The sequence below is a fragment of the Falco cherrug genome, chromosome 1 (genome assembly GCF_023634085.1).
Source record: "Falco cherrug isolate bFalChe1 chromosome 1, bFalChe1.pri, whole genome shotgun sequence".
Classification (NCBI taxonomy): domain Eukaryota; kingdom Metazoa; phylum Chordata; class Aves; order Falconiformes; family Falconidae; genus Falco; species Falco cherrug.
Window position 1 is genome coordinate 123,182,180 of NC_073697.1, and position 17,211 is coordinate 123,199,390.

General features: G+C 46.8%; 1 protein-coding gene across 1 annotated transcript; it reads right to left on the reverse strand.

Annotated features, from left to right (window-relative positions):
- Positions 1 to 909: 909 nt before the first annotated feature.
- On the reverse strand, positions 910 to 17,157 carry CRLF3 (cytokine receptor like factor 3). The gene is made up of 8 exons (XM_055726585.1): positions 16,880 to 17,157; positions 14,215 to 14,422; positions 12,307 to 12,394; positions 11,677 to 11,854; positions 9,982 to 10,204; positions 9,175 to 9,307; positions 4,315 to 4,427; positions 910 to 3,996 (listed from the first exon to the last, which is right to left on the reverse strand). Exons 1-8 carry the CDS (start codon positions 17,000 to 17,002, stop codon positions 3,743 to 3,745), a joined length of 1,320 nt encoding a protein of 439 aa, XP_055582560.1. The 5' UTR covers positions 17,003 to 17,157; the 3' UTR covers positions 910 to 3,742.
- Positions 17,158 to 17,211: the final 54 nt, after the last annotated feature.

Genomic DNA, 17,211 nt, shown 5'->3' on the forward strand with positions numbered 1-17,211 from the left:
CAGTTGCAAGTAACTCAAACTGTTCTGGTTACTGAAGTAATCACAAAACCAAAACCCCAAACTGTACAGCCCCCCCCCCAACCCAGCAATTTCACTTTGAGAATGCAGGAATGACTCTATGGGGGCAGTTTTGACAATATTGTTCAAAGTTAAGTGTTTCTTAATTTGCAGAACAGTTTGGTGCCATCATCAGCCAGTGCTTGAATGAGGGTGTTCCTGTCGGGCCGGATCCTGGTTGTAACTGATCCTACGTGGCTTCACAGTGGAGAAGACGAGTTCCAAATGGAGTAGGTAAGCCTGCCTTCCGTGACTGCTGCCTGCTCTTCTTGGGTTGCTTGATTTGAGAGATGCACCCTCTAGGAGAAATACTCGGCCCCTTACTGTAGAGAAAGTTTGTTTTATGAAGGGTGTATTTATACAAGAAAGCTACCAACTTGGGAGTCTTACTTAAACTTGTTTCACAAGTCATTTTTTCCCTTAAAAGAGACCAAAGGGAACAGGCTGCAGGTAAAGCAGAACTAGGAATTAAGTAAAGCTGTGTGGAAGTTCAACATGGGCTTGACTTCAAGAGGATCAAATACCTTTTACTTCTTGCTTAAGTCATGGTGGCCAAAACCTACTGTTATCTATCGAGGTAAGTAGCATACAGATGTTTTCAACTAATTTTTTAAAAAAAGGAGAATTAGTATTTCTGTCAGCTGCCAGTTAAGATCTGAACTTCAGCTGGGAATCAAATGCACAATTAAGAAACCTGGGGAAAAAATTGTTGAGGACTCCTGAGGGACAGAAAATGAAAAAAATAAAGGGAAAGGCTGCAGTGCTACAGAATATGTTCTCTTATGTTCTTGTTAGAATGCAGTGATACTCAGCTTTGTGCCCCAACCAATAATTTACTGGGCCATACACAGGTGAGGGATAAAACTTTATTTAAAAAAATTCAAATTTCACTTGACACAAGTCTTAGTTGAGGTAAGTGAATGTACTAGCTTAAGAAAACAACTTTAAGGATTGGATTCCATAAGCAGTGAACACTCTTGCTTAGAAGGCTCCAACAGCTAGAGGTGAAAATCTGTAAAGGAGAAGTGTCAAGTTGTCTGTCTAGCTGAACTATTGTGGGAGAACTGAATTGCAACCTTTGCAATTCGAGCCTCTCCTGACTGCATCCTGCACTGCTTGATTACTTGGGTCTCTTATCCTGAGGCTCTTCACCCCTCCCAGGTTTAAAAGGTGCAGCTCTAAGAGGTGGCTGAACAGTACCTAATTTGCAATGTGGACTGCTAGGCTTCTGTTAAGTTAAAAAAACAAGACAAAACCAAAACAAAAAAACCCTGAAATACCCCCCCCCTTGGCAAGCTGCCCTTGTTGAACATACTGCTAACGACTGAAGTCAGAAAGACAGTTTCTTCTATTGCCATCCTCGGCTCTCGGAGGGAGCAGTGGGGCCTCCCGTGGCCCTTCACAGTCATCTTAAGCTGTTTTGTTTGTATATTGTGAGCAAACTGACGAGGTGTTAGGATCTCTGGAAGTACCTGAATTCAAGGCTTAAGCTGAACTTTTGAAGACGCAAGCACGTATCCTGTGGAATCCACAGTCCGATTAGCCCCTCCCAGAGCCGGTGAAAAGGTACCTGACCTGGCGGTACCTCACAAGTGTACATAGTCACAACTGTAGTTTCCATACGGTAAAAGTACTAAGTTACAACTAGTACCTGACACCTAAGTATCGAAGTAAAATTATCAGCACTAAGTGGAGCAAGATTTAAGCCGGCTGCTAGCTGGAGTGCCAGGCTGACCCTCTAAACAGGCTGATACAGTTTTATCATCTACTGAACCTTCCTGGCTACAGGAAAAGAACCGTATTTTTTAAGTATTGACAATAACACTTCACAAAGGAACACTGGAAGTACAGGACACGCTAGTATTCTCTTACTTCCTGACTGTGAAATAGTTGAGCTTGAAAAACTGAGAATACTGCAGGCTTTTTGTTGCTAACACTGGATCATCTTACCTGCAGGTCTCCAGTCCTCCTCACTTTGTGTCTGGCAGGAAATTCCAACCTAGCTCTGCCTTGTGCAAGTTCTTTGCATCCACCTGAATCTACTCACAATTTTTTTTTCCTCTTTTAAATGGTAAAATACCAACAGCCCTTTTCCTCTTCTGAATTCTTGTACCCCTACTAAGGATGCTTGGGGAAAAAAAATGCAGGCAAGATTACTGATCTTTTTGTACCGACAAGGAAAGTATGGGGGTTATTAATCTAATGTAAATTAAGCTCTTTATGCTAGCATAGAGAGCTAATTAGCATGTTGACACCAAAGGAAAAAGGGCAGAATGATTGTCTAGGTTCTATAAAAATACTGCTATTCTGACATGCTAAAATATATTTAATTTTAATTGAATTTGAGGTAAGAACGCCCTCAGTTAACATTATTTCAAAATATTCTTTAACTGCAGTAGTATTGCAACCTTTTGACCAGGAATAGGCTCTCTAAGTTCATTCTAACTTTCAGTTGCTCCTTAGGGGAATTAGTGGTAACTTTATGTAACTTCTGAATTAAACATCAATTAATTCATAATAATCTTTTACCCCATCCTGCTGGGTGGAGGAGAGTGCAAAATTACCACCACCTCTGCCAACAGGGCACCTCAGCCCATCCTCTCCCACGGGGGATCTCCAGCAGCAGCCCCAGCTTGCCCAGGCTGCCTCGTCCGTCCCGACTGCTCGGACCATAAACCCGTACTATTGCCCATGAGTGCAAGGTGTTCCCCAGTGGCTCGCTGGGATTTCCTGGAATCCTGTACATCACAACAGCACTTCCCTTGTCTCTGTCGTGGGACAACAGAAAGGAGCTTCTTTCCAAGTCTTAGGGGGCTGTGCATGGAATCGTGGCTGCCGATCCGCACATCATGCCTAGGGACTAAATCGCCAGGACTTGCTCTGACACAGGCTACGTGGTGAGTCACAACTAGGGAAGACCTTCGGAGCAGATAAGGACAACCGCCCGACCCTAGGCATTGGTCTGGTTTGAGGCAAGCATCTGCATTAAATTGATGTAAGCATCACCATGCAGCTATTCTGGAAGATATATTCCAAGTGACAACACAGAAAATAGTTCAAGAAATATCTGGAAATAAGGCACTTAAGTGAGACATTAACAGACTGGCTACATATTTAAACAGACATTATGGCTCAGACGTCCTTGCTCTGGAGGAACGAACAGTACCGTGCGTGGAAGAAATGGCTGTTACACGCAGAACCCCCTCTGCATTCACACTATTAAGGCAGCACTGTGTACAAGGAGGCGTAGCAGGACATCACTGCTCTAAATACTTTGATCTTTTTGAGTGGTATAAATAAAACTTTGGTCCCTTACCACCCCTCTAAATGTTTACAGGCTTATTTCACAGAACAGCAGCATTAAGCAAAGTTATTTCTACACAACACACGTACCCTGAGACTAGAGTACAATGAAATACTGACAAAAATCAAGTCTGGAGGAAAAAGGGGAAAGGTCTTACGAACTGCTTAAATTACTTTGCCTACACAAATGCCTGCTTCTAACTTTTTCCAGAGTAACAAATCCAATGTTTCACAATTGTTTTTTTTACATGAATCCAGTAGGAAATACAATATAGTGGAGTTCAAGTAGTATAAAGACAGTTTTTGTTAACAGGTTGTTGATGTTGAACAGCTGGAAACCCAGGTTTTAACATTACCCTTTATGAAATCTGCTTGCTTTCTGCTAGAACACCAAAACTTTCCAGCCTGGGTATGAAAACGAGCATCCAAAATACAAAGAGCCACAACACTGATCAAGTACCCAGTCAAAGACCACTTCTCTGTTGTTAGAGCTAATGGTTACTCGAAGCTTGACATTTCCCCCCTCGGTGCCAGAAGGCCCTAACTGTACAACTTCCATGTCAAATGTCACAGTCGATCCAGAAGTTACGGCAGGCAGCTGGTTTGTCATCTCTTTTCCATTTACAAATACTGCCCCTGAAATAGTCAAGACATCAAATATTATTTCTCACTTTCTGTACACACTAACATGCAATACTGTGTCTCCCTGTTTTCTTGCAGGCACAAGAAAGGGGAAGCAGCATTCCTTTTTGTCACATCGGAGGCGACAGTAACTGCAAGCCAGAAAAGGAGATCCATAATCTCACCAAAGATTTTAACTGCACAAGCCATACGTACGTAAAAGGTGGGTGAAGTTGTTCATATGTGATCCAGGGATACAAAGAACCAGGGGCTATGGCTTTTGGGAAAGAAAAAAAAAAAATCACATCCTTCAATTATGTGATAGAGACTCACCATTGGTGCTAATGCACACCGCTTTATCGCGCTGCAGGGAATCGTAGCCATTCTGCTGCTCCACACACACACCCAGGCTGTCTCGTCTGTCTGGCTGTCCCACGGTTTCAATTCTACCAAGCAAATAGTTAAGTCAGACCCTGAAGGTTTAAATCAAAACATACAATGAAATCCAGGCAGTAATACCCTGCCACACCAGACCTCTGTACTGCGCTCCAGCGCTTTCAGCAAATTCCTCCAACCTTTTGGGGAGATCCCTGTTGCATGACCAGAAGTCCTACCAGCTTTCCCAACAGCTCCACACAGCAGTGCTCTATTCATCTGTATAAAACACGAATCTGCTTCCTGCAAACCTTCATTGCTATTTAATAAAATTACTCGCTGTCACAGCTTAGTTATCTGAAATAAATTTCAGTTATCTGAAGCAACCACTACACACCAAGCTAGAACCATCTATACCAGGTTACTGGTCCACATCGTGTTTTATGGGGAGACGGCTGTAGTTTCAGCAAGTATTTAGTAAGGATGACTCAAACGGATTTTTCTGAGCCCTGCCATGTTCTGCTGTAAAGGGGTGGGGGTGGAAGGCTGATGTGTTTGGGTGGGTGTGGTGGTGTTTTGGTTTGGTGTTTTTAATAAATCAGCTTGGTACAAATGTGTATTAAAAGCAGGAACACTTTTTAGTCTGGCTTCTGCTCAGCTGCATTTAGGATTTTGGTCCTGGGAAAGAATCTCCAAAGAAAAAGCAAACAAGTTGTGCAAACAACCGGGGAGGGCAGTTCCCTCCCGGCCCTAGCAGCTGAGCGGGGCTGCACGGTTTGTACCCTGGAGGGCTCTTCTGTATTTGAGTCCTTTCTCTTGTACTGCCACCTCAGAGGTGCTAAATCAGGGAGTGAGCAGAGTGCCTCGGCAAACTGATGGTCTTTCCTAGAAAGTAAAACTGGTTATTTTCAGCTTGAGAGTAACAGCAATAACTGATACATGGTTGTTGCCAAACAGCAGAAAGTCTCTGGTGGAAGCTTTTTAAGAACTGCAGATTACACTGTAGACTGGCACATGATGGGTTAATTCTTTCAAAAGGGAAGATAAAATTGGAACCATGTTTTACTTTTGCACTCCATTAGGTTTTTCAGTCCCCTGGGGACGTCACTAAGATAGCAGAAGCCTTGCACTGTAAAGCAAAGCAAAAACCCTAAATTTAATTATCCAAGAAACTTTTAGTTTTGAAGTGACCACCATGTTTTCCTAAAACAGCTTTAAATGAGATTTCAAATTGATTTTGGTGCTCTGCTTTAGATTTTAAACTTAGAGTTACTGCTGAAGCTTTATAAACAGCTATTTATCTGCAAACTGTGCATACAGCAACATTAATTCATTCCATCCCTAGTCAAGGGAGTGTTTCTTGACTTTTGGGTTGGTAATAAGCGTTTGTACAGTCACAGGAATGACCAAAAATGCATCATTCTAAACCCATTAAAAAGTAGGAATTCTATCATGTCAATCTGTATCCACACTGCCTTCCTCGTTTCTACAGACCTCTTCTGCAAAGCACTGTCAAGGCAGCCTGGATGGGCAGAAGTAGGAAGAAAAACACCAGACTAGCAGCAGGACAGTGAACGCTGGAGGTAGGAGCAACAGCACACCCGGAGTGGGAGTGTTTACACAGGAGTCAGTCAGTCCACGCTGAATCAGGACCAGCTGAGGGGGTTTAGGTTCAGCGCTCTTGGTGGTGTCCACGCTGAATCAGGCCACATTTCTGTATACATCTGTACTCCTCACACCCAGGCTTCCCAGCGTCAGGGCTCCCCTTGCTACATCGCTGCCCCTACTCCCAGGAGCAGGCTGGGCTGCACGCTAACGCGCGGTAGGAAAGAGCCAAACCTTCCCTGCAGCACACCGAGGCAGCACCACCCGCATGCCCCAGGCACCGGCTGAGCTGTGATGCTGCAGCAGCCTGCCTCCCCTCGCTCTGCCTCCCCTCGCTCTGCCTCCCCTCGCTCTGCCTCCCCTCGCTCTGCCTCCCCTCGCTCTGCCTCCCCTCGCTCTGCCTCCCCTCGCTCTGCCTCCCCTCGCTCTGCCTCCCCTCGCTCTGCCTCCCCTCGCTCTGCCTCCCCTCGCTCTGCCTCCCCTCGCTCTGCCTCCCCTCGCTCTGCCTCCCCTCGCTCTGCCTCCCCTCGCTCTGCCTCCCCTCGCTCTGCCTCCCCTCGCTCTGCCTCCCCTCGCTCTGCCTCCCCTCGCTCTGCCTCCCCTCGCTCTGCCTCCCCTCGCTCTGCCTCCCCTCGCTCTGCCTCCCCTCGCTCTGCCTCCCCTCGCTCTGCCTCCCCTCGCTCTGCCTCCCCTCGCTCTGCCTCCCCTCGCTCTGCCTCCCCTCGCTCTGCCTCCCCTCGCTCTGCCTCCCCTCGCTCTGCCTCCCCTCGCTCTGCCTCCCCTCGCTCTGCCTCCCCTCGCTCTGCCTCCCCTCGCTCTGCCTCCCCTCGCTCTGCCTCCCCTCGCTCTGCCTCCCCTCGCTCTGCCTCCCCTCGCTCTGCCTCCCCTCGCTCTGCCTCCCCTCGCTCTGCCTCCCCTCGCTCTGCCTCCCCTCGCTCTGCCTCCCCTCGCTCTGCCTCCCCTCGCTCTGCCTCCCCTCGCTCTGCCTCCCCTCGCTCTGCCTCCCCTCGCTCTGCCTCCCCTCGCTCTGCCTCCCCTCGCTCTGCCTCGGCAAGAGGGGCAGGACTGGCACAGATCACCGTTCCTCTCCTTACCAGGTTTTGATTTTTCAGCAATCACTAACCAGCCCAAGTACCGCACAGAGTATCCCTGCACAACCTCCTAAGCTTCCTTTACTAGGCTGATTTTCCCCATCACATTAACAAAGTTATTCTCCAGCCTCTATGATCCCTGGACTTAAAATTTTTAAAAGCCCACTGAATGTGTGGTGGGACACTGCTCCCATCCCTCCTCACCACTTCCAGTGCTGCAGAACAAAACCTTGCCTCTCACTGCAGCACACAGATGCTGAACTAGTTCAGCTGCACCAGTTTCCCTTTGTCTCAGAGCACAGAGAAGTAACTCCGTGGGTGATCAGACGTGCTTCCTTTCTAGTACCGGCCAGTAGAGCTGTGGTGGCTTCCTGACAAAGTCAGAATGATCTTCATAGGCCATCTGCTGGATGAGCCCAAATCCCAGCCTGGCCAGACTGACCGTGGCTCCCCTCTGCAAGCAAAAGCTTTAGGGATGGCTGCAGAGCAGGTCACTGCAGGAATGTTCCCTTTTCTAAGGGCAGCTCCCCAAAGGCTGCAAAGAAACAGAATGAGTCTTGACTTAAAGCAATATTTTCCTACAGCTTGTCCAAATGCCTCACCCCAGAGGAAAACTGCAGTAGTTTATCTTTAAAAAGCTGGTACAAAGCATTGCATTTACGGCAGCTTCACTTTTCACCGATGAGCTATGCCTGTGTCCTGAACGTACAAGAAGAATACAAAGCTGCTTCACAAACTTCACAAACATCTGTAACGTGAACCTTGCTTATTTGGTTCGCTCAGCCAGCCACTTCTCCCCTTCTGAATACACTTCTGTTTCAACAGATGGAGAAAGCCAAGTACCACATCTCCCTGCTCGGGAAAATCTCACACACACACTTTCAAACAAGGAGCTGCTCATGGACCTTGAAAGAGGAACAATCAAATTTTGAGGTTGTCTTCAGTCTTAAGATTAATGTCATTATAGTTCTTGTGGACACGTGCTTCTTAATGCTCTGCCATCCTGAAACAATCTCCTCTTGGAGAGGAGTCCACATTACCAAAATGTAAAGCAAAAGATTTTCATGTGCTACCAATAAAAAAAGATAAAAGGCATTGGTCTGAAAAGGAACCAAGGGAAACCTCGAAGTTCTGCCTTTAATTTCACAGGCATTTCTGAGCCAAGAGATGTTAAATCTAGCAACAGATTCCAAATGAAAGCTTTGGATCTTTTTATCCCGTCTCAGACAGGGCAACTGAATACATCTTCCTACTACAACCATCTAAAGTTAATTCATTACCAGGAAGGGAGAAATGAAACACCACGGAGTAAGTTACAGAAATACCACAAATAGCCCCCTTAAATTGCCTTTGAGGGTTGCCTACTGTACAGCAAGTTGTTTTATTTAACCAGGGAAAGATGGAATAAAGCTTCAGAGTCTCTGAGGTCTGTAATTACAGCTGACATATCCACAAGGACATTCCTCATACCCTGTTAAACAGCATCATCTCAGGGACAGGACTACAGGCAGCAAAGCTGCCAAAGTTTCTAATCGTGTTCTGTGTGAAATGGAAAGCTTGAACTTCACAAGATCTCTTCTCCACTCAGGATTTTCTAATGCCAGTTTCAAGCAGTAGTCTGATCAGCCCTAATTATCTCAGTTAAAGACATCAGTGCCAGACTGTCCCAACAGCACATACAGTATCTTCATGTCCAAAGCCTTCAGAGCTCACGGACAGTCTGGGAAGGAAAGCACCCCCTGACCCCAGGTTAGAAAGAATCAATGTCGAGCCTCCACTGACTTCTGAGTGGCCAGTAACAGCTGCTACAGAACCTGAGGAAGTTCAGCATTCCACAGGCTTGCTCAGCATGGGCTAGGGCTCTATTTTACCATCCCTCAGGAGTTCACTCATCTCTGTTTTAGATAGGAGCGGGTCCTACAAAAACAGCAGGTGTTTTCCTAAAGAGCCAGGAGGTAGGAGCACAGAGAAGGAAGCTCAGACTTCACACAGACACGCTACCTCGACTAGGGCTGAGCTGGTGTAAAACTCCAACATGCATCATGACTCAGGTTTATGTACAATTCAGGTGTAATTGCTCACAGGAGACGCACCAGAGAACAGTTTCCCAGAAAGTACTTGCCTGAATGTTAATGTCTGCCCACAGAAGTAGGTGGGAGCTTTGGAGTAGAGCACACCACATGACTGAGAGTCGTTTCGAAGCGCTATGTTTCTTCGACTGCTCAAGCTGTAACCCTCCAAACCAGCTGTCCATTCTTCAAAAAAGAAAACAAAAAAAGCATGAAAAGTATAAACCTCAACTCAACTAGCTGCTGTCTGTGCAAAATCAAACCAGTCGCAACGTCCACTCAGTGTGCCTCATAAGAAGGTTAAGCCACATTAAGAACGGTCTGGTTTTGCCACCTTCTGACGGAGAGTTTTCTTTTTCAAATAATTTGCAATTACATAAAGTGTTTCCCAGTTCACAGATTCACCAGCAGTTCACTCTGTGTGATCCCTGTGAAGTCGTATTGTAGGCAAAGGAAAACCTTCATTACCCATTGCCCTTAAAAATGTGCAAGCAAAGAGAAAATTTAGGGGTTTCTTTCTCTAAGAGCTTGTTGTAAGACTGTAACTCATCAAAATCTCTTAGGTAAGGGTGAGGGAGAAGGAAAAAAATGCTTCACTTCTGGCTCATCGACGCTTTCCGAGGCTAAGCAGTGAGGTACCTGCTGGAAAGGCGTACAATCCGTCCCTCACACTAGGAAGCAAAGAATAAACTGCAGGATGAAAGGATAATCCATCACACATTACACACACACATCATAGCTAAGGACACCCCGTCACCACACAAAAAGCAGCTCCGTGAGTCATTCAGCTATAAACCCTCAGGAGGCTGCACTGATGGCACAGGTTTAAAGGTGGAGATGACCTGCAATGAAACCAGTACCGTGGGGAACCAGCGTGGTGCAGCCGATCTGAGGAACACTCCATGGACTCCACTCCTGCCGTCCATCTCCTCGGGCACAGACTCTGAACTGGTAATCGACATTTGGATCAATATGCAGCACTATGAACTCTGTCTCCGAGCCGACGTACGCATCTTCAAATTGATTGGCAGTACCCTTACGATATTGCAGCCGGTAATCTTGTGGTATGAAGTCATCATCCACCTAGAGAAACATTGATCGCATTAATAAAGGTCTGCTATTTTTTTCTTTTGCCTCTGAAGTGGCATGTATTAGGACAGTACTGCAGGCTGTAATCAAAGGTGATTCAGAGTCACAAGGTAGGAAAGAGCTGAAAGCATGCCTTATAGAAAATAAAATCAGTGTCTGAACCAACTAAAACAAAAAGAAGTACAAGAATTATTCGATTACAGTTTGAAAATATCTCTAGGAGAAGAAACATTCAATCTAGCAGAGAGATAACAAGATCCTTCAGCCAAAAGCTGAAGATAAATTTGCAGAAGAAATTCAGTGCCAGTTTTCATCACTCACTGTTACCCTTCATAAACTGTTCCAGGGAATAACTTCCAATTCTTTGATATCTCTAAGTCAAAAGAGATTCCCTCCCTCCACCATCACCACCAGAAAAGCTCTACTGTCCCCCAAGCATGACTGAGTTCAGGGAACTACTCTACAGCACAGAAGATCAGACTACATGTGACAATAGTGCCTGTGGGTTTATAATCCGAGTCCACATCCTTTACCAGGTAAAGGTGGCTGAGCAACGGCTAGCTGTTCTGAGAACAACAAAACGTTGTTTAATGCTGCCAAGGAGTGTAGAGCTGCCCAACAACTAAACCACGGGAGCACAGCAGTGATTTACTCAAAAACAGATTTTGTGCATTGAAGAGACCAGCCACGTGACTAGCTAATGCCAATATTAAAATATTTTCTCTTTCTGTCCACTCCCTAAGAAAACAAACATGTTTAGGGGTAAAAGCGTAACAGAACGGGTTCAGCCTCATCCTGGGTCTGCTAATGCGTCTTCACAGGGAAGAAAAGCGTCACCCCAGCAATGAAGTTCAGTCTCGCCGAGAGTGTTTGGCTGTTACTGCTACACACACAAACCACTCGCTTCCAGAGCACAAGTGCTACGTGTGAATCACCTCTGTCAGGAACACACGCACCAGGCTTTCTTGGTCTTGTTTGTACAACAGCATCACAGGTAAGATTACGCTCTTGTATTTATTTGTTTAGTGGGAAGAGTATATGAAGTTGTTTCCTGCTTGTCCAGTACCTGGCACTTGCTTAAGCGTGGGAAGCAGGGGTAGCAGCGTTTTCAGCTGCCTCTCCTGACTTTTCCCCATACGCAGAGAAAGAGACTGTGAGGCAGAGGTCAATTAGTGTCTGCTCTTTCTGCCTGCAGATGGGAGCAGGGAGAGTCCAACAGCAAGAGTCTAACACACAAGTGTCACCGGCAGGCAGACACAAACTCCAGCACCAACCACAACATCACTAGATTACCTTGCCTTTAGATGAGGCCATCACCATAAAAATATCTTCTAAAGCTTCTAACCTACACACTGGCGTGGACTGTCCTTTGAAAGCAGTAAAGAGTCCAGAATGAAAGTGGCTTTTTCAGTTTTTATCAACAAAACTGCAGTCTGAATGGTTTTCACCCAGGATATTTTACCTACCTTACACCATCGGACTAAAATACCTCCAGGCTTCTCAACAAATTCCTCTAGCTGTACAGGTGGGCGAGATGCCACAGTTCCATGTCTGAATATTTGATTTTTCAATATAGTAAGAAGGCAATCATCCAACTGGGCAGATAAACAAGGCACGTCAACCAAGGAGGGCACTTCTGGTAAGCTGAGAAAGGAAAGTTTGCTGTAATGAGAGGGGCAAACTTCTACAAGTTTGTATTTTGTCCATACACTTGCATCCATGCAGATTTGAAAAGAGAGAACAGCTGCAGAAATTGGCGTGTGCATTTCAAACTTAAAAGACTCAGAAAACATTGTGTTTTGGCCCTAACCAGACTGTCTGTTTCTCAGTAAATACTCCGAAATACAAGCTGTTCCACAAGGAGAGGTTTCATCATTCACAAATAGAGTCTATATTTCTCCAGAACATATGGAGGTTGCAAGCTACTCCATTCTGTGACTGCCAGCCCCAAGGAAAGTCTGTGAAACAAACAGGACAATAATACCTCAAATAAAACTTTTCAGGCAATGGAGCAGAAGGCTTTTGTTTCAAAGAAGAAAAGATTCCCTATACAAGAAAAACACGTGCCGCTGCCTCAGATCACCTCAGTATCTTACCTATCTAGCTGAATATGTAAAGCTTTTTTTGTAAAGCTGCAAAGTTTCTCATTCTGTTGTCCCACATCTCCGTGGACTGCACTCTCTCCTGGAATCAAATGGTAAAAATATTCCTAATGAGACAACGTCCAAGCAAGGCATTCTTTGCTTCAAAGAATAACCAGTTCTGACACGAACAACCAATTAAACATGAAGCATTCTCAGCACTTTTGCTAGACTCTTAGCTAGAAAAATACAATTATAGTTGACAATATAAAGTCTATCTAGCAACTTTTGAAGCTCTCAAAGCTTCCCGTAGACACACCCATAACCGATGTAATAATTTGCCTCAGGTCCCAGGCAGTAGCAGAACTGGGGTGACATGCCAGAAATCAGGACTATTAATCTCTTCCTCCACCTGCTTTACAGGAAGAGAAAAGCAAAGCACGTTTACTGAGCAGAAAACAAAAAAGCAGAAGCATAAAAGCAAAAAATAATTTCAACCATTGTTCTGTTTGCTACAATGTAAATGGTAACTACTGTTGTAATGAAGGAAATAATCCATGCATTGAAGTACAGAGATAAGTAGAAATCTTGTCATAAACTTTCCGTATAAAGTAGCATCCCACACCTCAGCTTACAGAGACATAGGCTCCGTCCTCCTATCTGATGACTTTATGGTAATTTACAACATGAGCAAGCTCAGCCCTTTTCCAAATGGAGGATTACAAACGTTACAAATCTCTAAAGAAAAGCATACGTCATAACTGGCAGCAGGAGATTTAATAACCATGGAGGCTTAACTCCTTTCTGACTCAGATGCAATGTCTGCTCATTTTGACGACACCACTTAGCGATGCCGCCGCTACAGCGGGAACGGTGACCAGTGCACAGCTAATCAGGTTCTCAAGAGATCCAACAGAAACAGCGTGTATAACACAGGCAATCTTTGCCACCACCTTGTAATTCAGTAACTTGAAACTTAAACACAAGGTGACTACCACCTGTCCCAGAGGCTGTGGTGCTAGATAAAGACCCCAACAAATTAACTGTTAACCACTGTTGGTACTCCTGTGAACAGGAGGCGTGCAGCTAGTAAGCTTTCAGTGCGATGCTCGCGCCCGAGTGGAAGCCGGTAGATTCCCTCCCTGTGGGAGTCTGCTCAATGCACTGTATTTCACAAAACTGAGCTCATGTTTTGAAAGAAAGTTAAAGTTGAGACATGAGAACAATGCAAGGAAACTGCCAACATATTCATGGCTCAGACATGCTCCCAGTAGGTTCTCCAGTGTGGGGAAAACAGTCAGGAGTGACATTCCTTTCTGGCTAGGTATTTAGCATCAGTAGGGTATAAAGTGGCCCTTATGGTGATATTCCACGCGTCCATTTTTGTCCGCATCGTCCTCAGACTTTTTTGAGAAGTTTTCCCTATAGAGCGGCCATTTCATTCCTTATGTTCCACATCAACAGTGAACATAATCGCATCTATCATCAAAGATAACCTGTTTACTTCAGCTGCTATTCCACTAAGACACAAATAACTTCCTTCAACTAACAGAGATGTTCTGTTATTATGGTACCCAAGATGTACTTTATTTCAAAGGAGCCTGACATAACCCCTCCTAGCGTGGAGGGTACAGAACATCTCTGTAGTGAGGCATTTCCAAAGCAGGTATTTCTTGCCCTTAAGGAGAGGCTACGCTGATAGAGGTACACCCTAGGATCAGAGCAAAATACTAAAATACAAACTTGGAGGAGATACTATTGATCAGCTCTATACGACAACTACTCAACTTTAACTTTTTCTTAACATCTGGTTTGAAAGAAGTCCAAAATGAGCCAAATATGCTGATCATAACAGGAATATCCCAGACATTGAGACACCCACTGGAAAGCAGAGCTAAGACTTAGTATCAGGACCTGCCTTACCTTCGCGGAGCAAATCATCGGCTGTACTGACTCCGTGCTCTATTAGTTTCTGGCATTCATCCAAGGGTTTGATGCTCTCTTGTTCGATAGCATCTACTTCCTGCAGCAGTGACATTAGTCGCTCATCCAACAGCTTCTTTAGGGTCCCTTTCAAATCGTTAAAATGCTGCTCGAGTACATCTCTGGTCAGCGTTGCACTTTCTCTGATCTAAATTCAGGTAATGGGAAAGAAGGATTCAGGAAAAAGGCAAATGCCATGCACATCTTTTATTTTTCTGAACCACCTCAATTGTATCTGCTGGAGAAAAGCTGCATGTGAAGGCAGCTTTAAAAAAGGACCACTAGCAGTTAACAAACCAGTGCAGTCATTTCTAATACATGTACAGTGGGGAAGGAGGCAAAGAAAACTAGCCCGGACAAGGGGAAGAGCATATTAACCAAGCAAAATACAAACTGGGTTATGTGTACTTTACTCGACAAATTTTTCTGGTCAGAAAAGTCCAAATGCTGTGCAGGCCTTCTCCCCACCGTCCCTCAAAACTGCTGGAATCCAGTTCAAAACCCATTCTGCCATCATATACAGGTAATCCTTGTTGGAAAGAAAAAGATACCAGGCTTTTAGAAGACTATCTAGGAGCACTTTTCCAGGCCCTATCACTTCACTGGATTTTTAAAATCCTCTTAAAGCTACTTTCTTTTCATTATTTTTGTTTTCCAGTCACCTCTGATTTGTCTGTGCTCCAGGGTTACAGGGCAGGGTGAACAGCAAGTCTGTTTTGATTCTAGAAGAACCAGACCACAGAAGGTTTTGTAAGCGCTTATTAAAATGTCTGCAAACTTGCTGAATCTGACTTTTAGGGAAGAAAATGCATTTGAACACCCCTGAGCTAAAGATGCAGAAGTCAAAAGTAAACATCTCCCTTCGAACAACTTTTTTTTTTTCCTAAGTCACACACACAAGGAAATGCTGCAACAAGCACACAGCCTTACATATAATTTCAAGATCTTTAGAAGGCCTTACATATAATTTCAAGATCTTTAGAAGTTACAGATAACCAACACAGGATGTTCTCTGGTTAGGTAAAATAAATTTCCTCTTCAAGTAATATTCATGAACCTCTGCAGCTGCCACACAGCTCCGTTTCCCTTCTCTTGTTATTTTAACGCTTCAGAAAAAAGGAAGTATTTCGCTTTGTGAAGGGGTGGGGCGGAGGAAGACAGAACAGTCACTTCTCTAAGCCCATTACCTCCGTTACAGGCAGATACACATCCCAGTCAACCTCAGCACTACAGACATCACTAGCTACGCAGAAGAGGAAATGCAAGTCCCAGAATACGCACAGAGCGGCGTGAAGTTTTTTGAAAACCGTGTCACATTGGTCTAAAAGAAAAGGATGCAACAGAAAGTGATCTAAAGTGCTTTTCCTATCACATCGGCCCACTGGTCCCCAAATAATAAAAGCTCCGCAATCTGATCCCCAGTCTAAGACACTGAGCACTTCGGGACACAGGGAATTCTTGGCTGTGTTCTTTGTGAACCAAATAGTGGTCCTGAAGATGGAAAGAGAGAAACAGAAACATGCACACAAGCAAAGGAATCCCCCCCAAGAGGGGAAAGAAAGAAAGGTAAGCTAACCGAGCACCCACAGCCACCATGGAAGGACAAACTGGGTCCCTCTCAGCACAGTCCGAGTTATTGCCAACACCTTCAGATTAAAGACAGCCATGACCAATTCATTTTCTTAAGCAGCCTGTGGTTTTGAAGATGACTAATTTAATGTATAGTGATTGCCCGCACTCACTCAGCAGCAGGACGCTAACCTAGGAGATCTATAGCAGATTTCTAAGCTAATGGAATCTGCTTCAGAAAAATTATCAGGTCACCACAGCAACATTTTCTGAGTTTGGTTTTGCTGGTTTTGGTTTTTTATTTAACCCTCGCAGACTTGAATCAAAGATAGCAAGGCACTGGTTCCAATCTGCAAAATGGGAAATGCTTAGAGGGTGGCTTAGCAGAGAAGCGAGTCCTTCACAGGGCTCGGTGCAGCATCGCTACCACATCTGCCTATCTCGGCGTGCACCTTCAGGCGGAGCGGGTGGGTTACCAGGGCCAGCAAACGCCCGGCTCCAGCGCACAGCTGCAGAAACCAGCAAACCTGGAATGCTGGCAACACCAGTACGTGACCCACGGGGCTCGGTGCATGGGGACGGCAGCCGAAGCGCCGGTGCTGTGAGGTGCCAGGGCAGGGCGGCCGGCGCGACGCTCCCTGCGAACTGAGGCTCAGCGCCTCTGGACACCCGTGTCCCCGCCCGGGCCACCCCCCGCCCCCAGGGACTCAGGCTCGCTACAAACACGGCGCAGCGCACGCCCCCCTCCCCCTGGTGCCCCCGGCCCTGCCCAGCCCCAGCGGCCCCGGCCCCCCCCGGCCCGGCGGGGCCCCCGCCAGCCCGACCCCGCTCCCGCCGCTGCTCCGCGACCCCGCGGCTCTGGAGGAAAAGGCGGGTGAGGGGCGCAGGAGCGGGGCCCGCCGCTGGCCCGGGAGCCCCGGCCCGCCCGGGAGCCGCCTCAGGGGGAGCCCCGGCCCCGCCGCGCCGGCCGGGAGGGGCGGCAGCCACGACGCCTCCCGGCCCCTCGTCCCCGAGCGCCCCCGCCCCGCATCCCCACCTGCTTCCGCGCCTGGTGCAGCCCCCGCAGCCGCTGCTCCAGCTCCCGCCGGTAGCTCCGCGCCGCCTCGATGCATTCCCGAGCCTCCTGCAAGAGGAGCCGCACCTCTGCCTCGGCCTCCATGGGCAGCCGCGGCGGCGACGCGGCCGGCGGGGCGGAGCAGCAGGCGGGCCTGGCCCCCGGAAGGGCCGCGGGGCGGGGCGGGAAGCGCGGCGGGGAGCGGTAGCCCCGTGCCGGCGGCGGGGCGGCACCGGCCTGCGGAGCGGCGGGACGCAGGCGGGCGCAGCCCCCGCCCCGGGCCGCCTCAGCGCGCCGCCGGCCCCCCTGGCGGG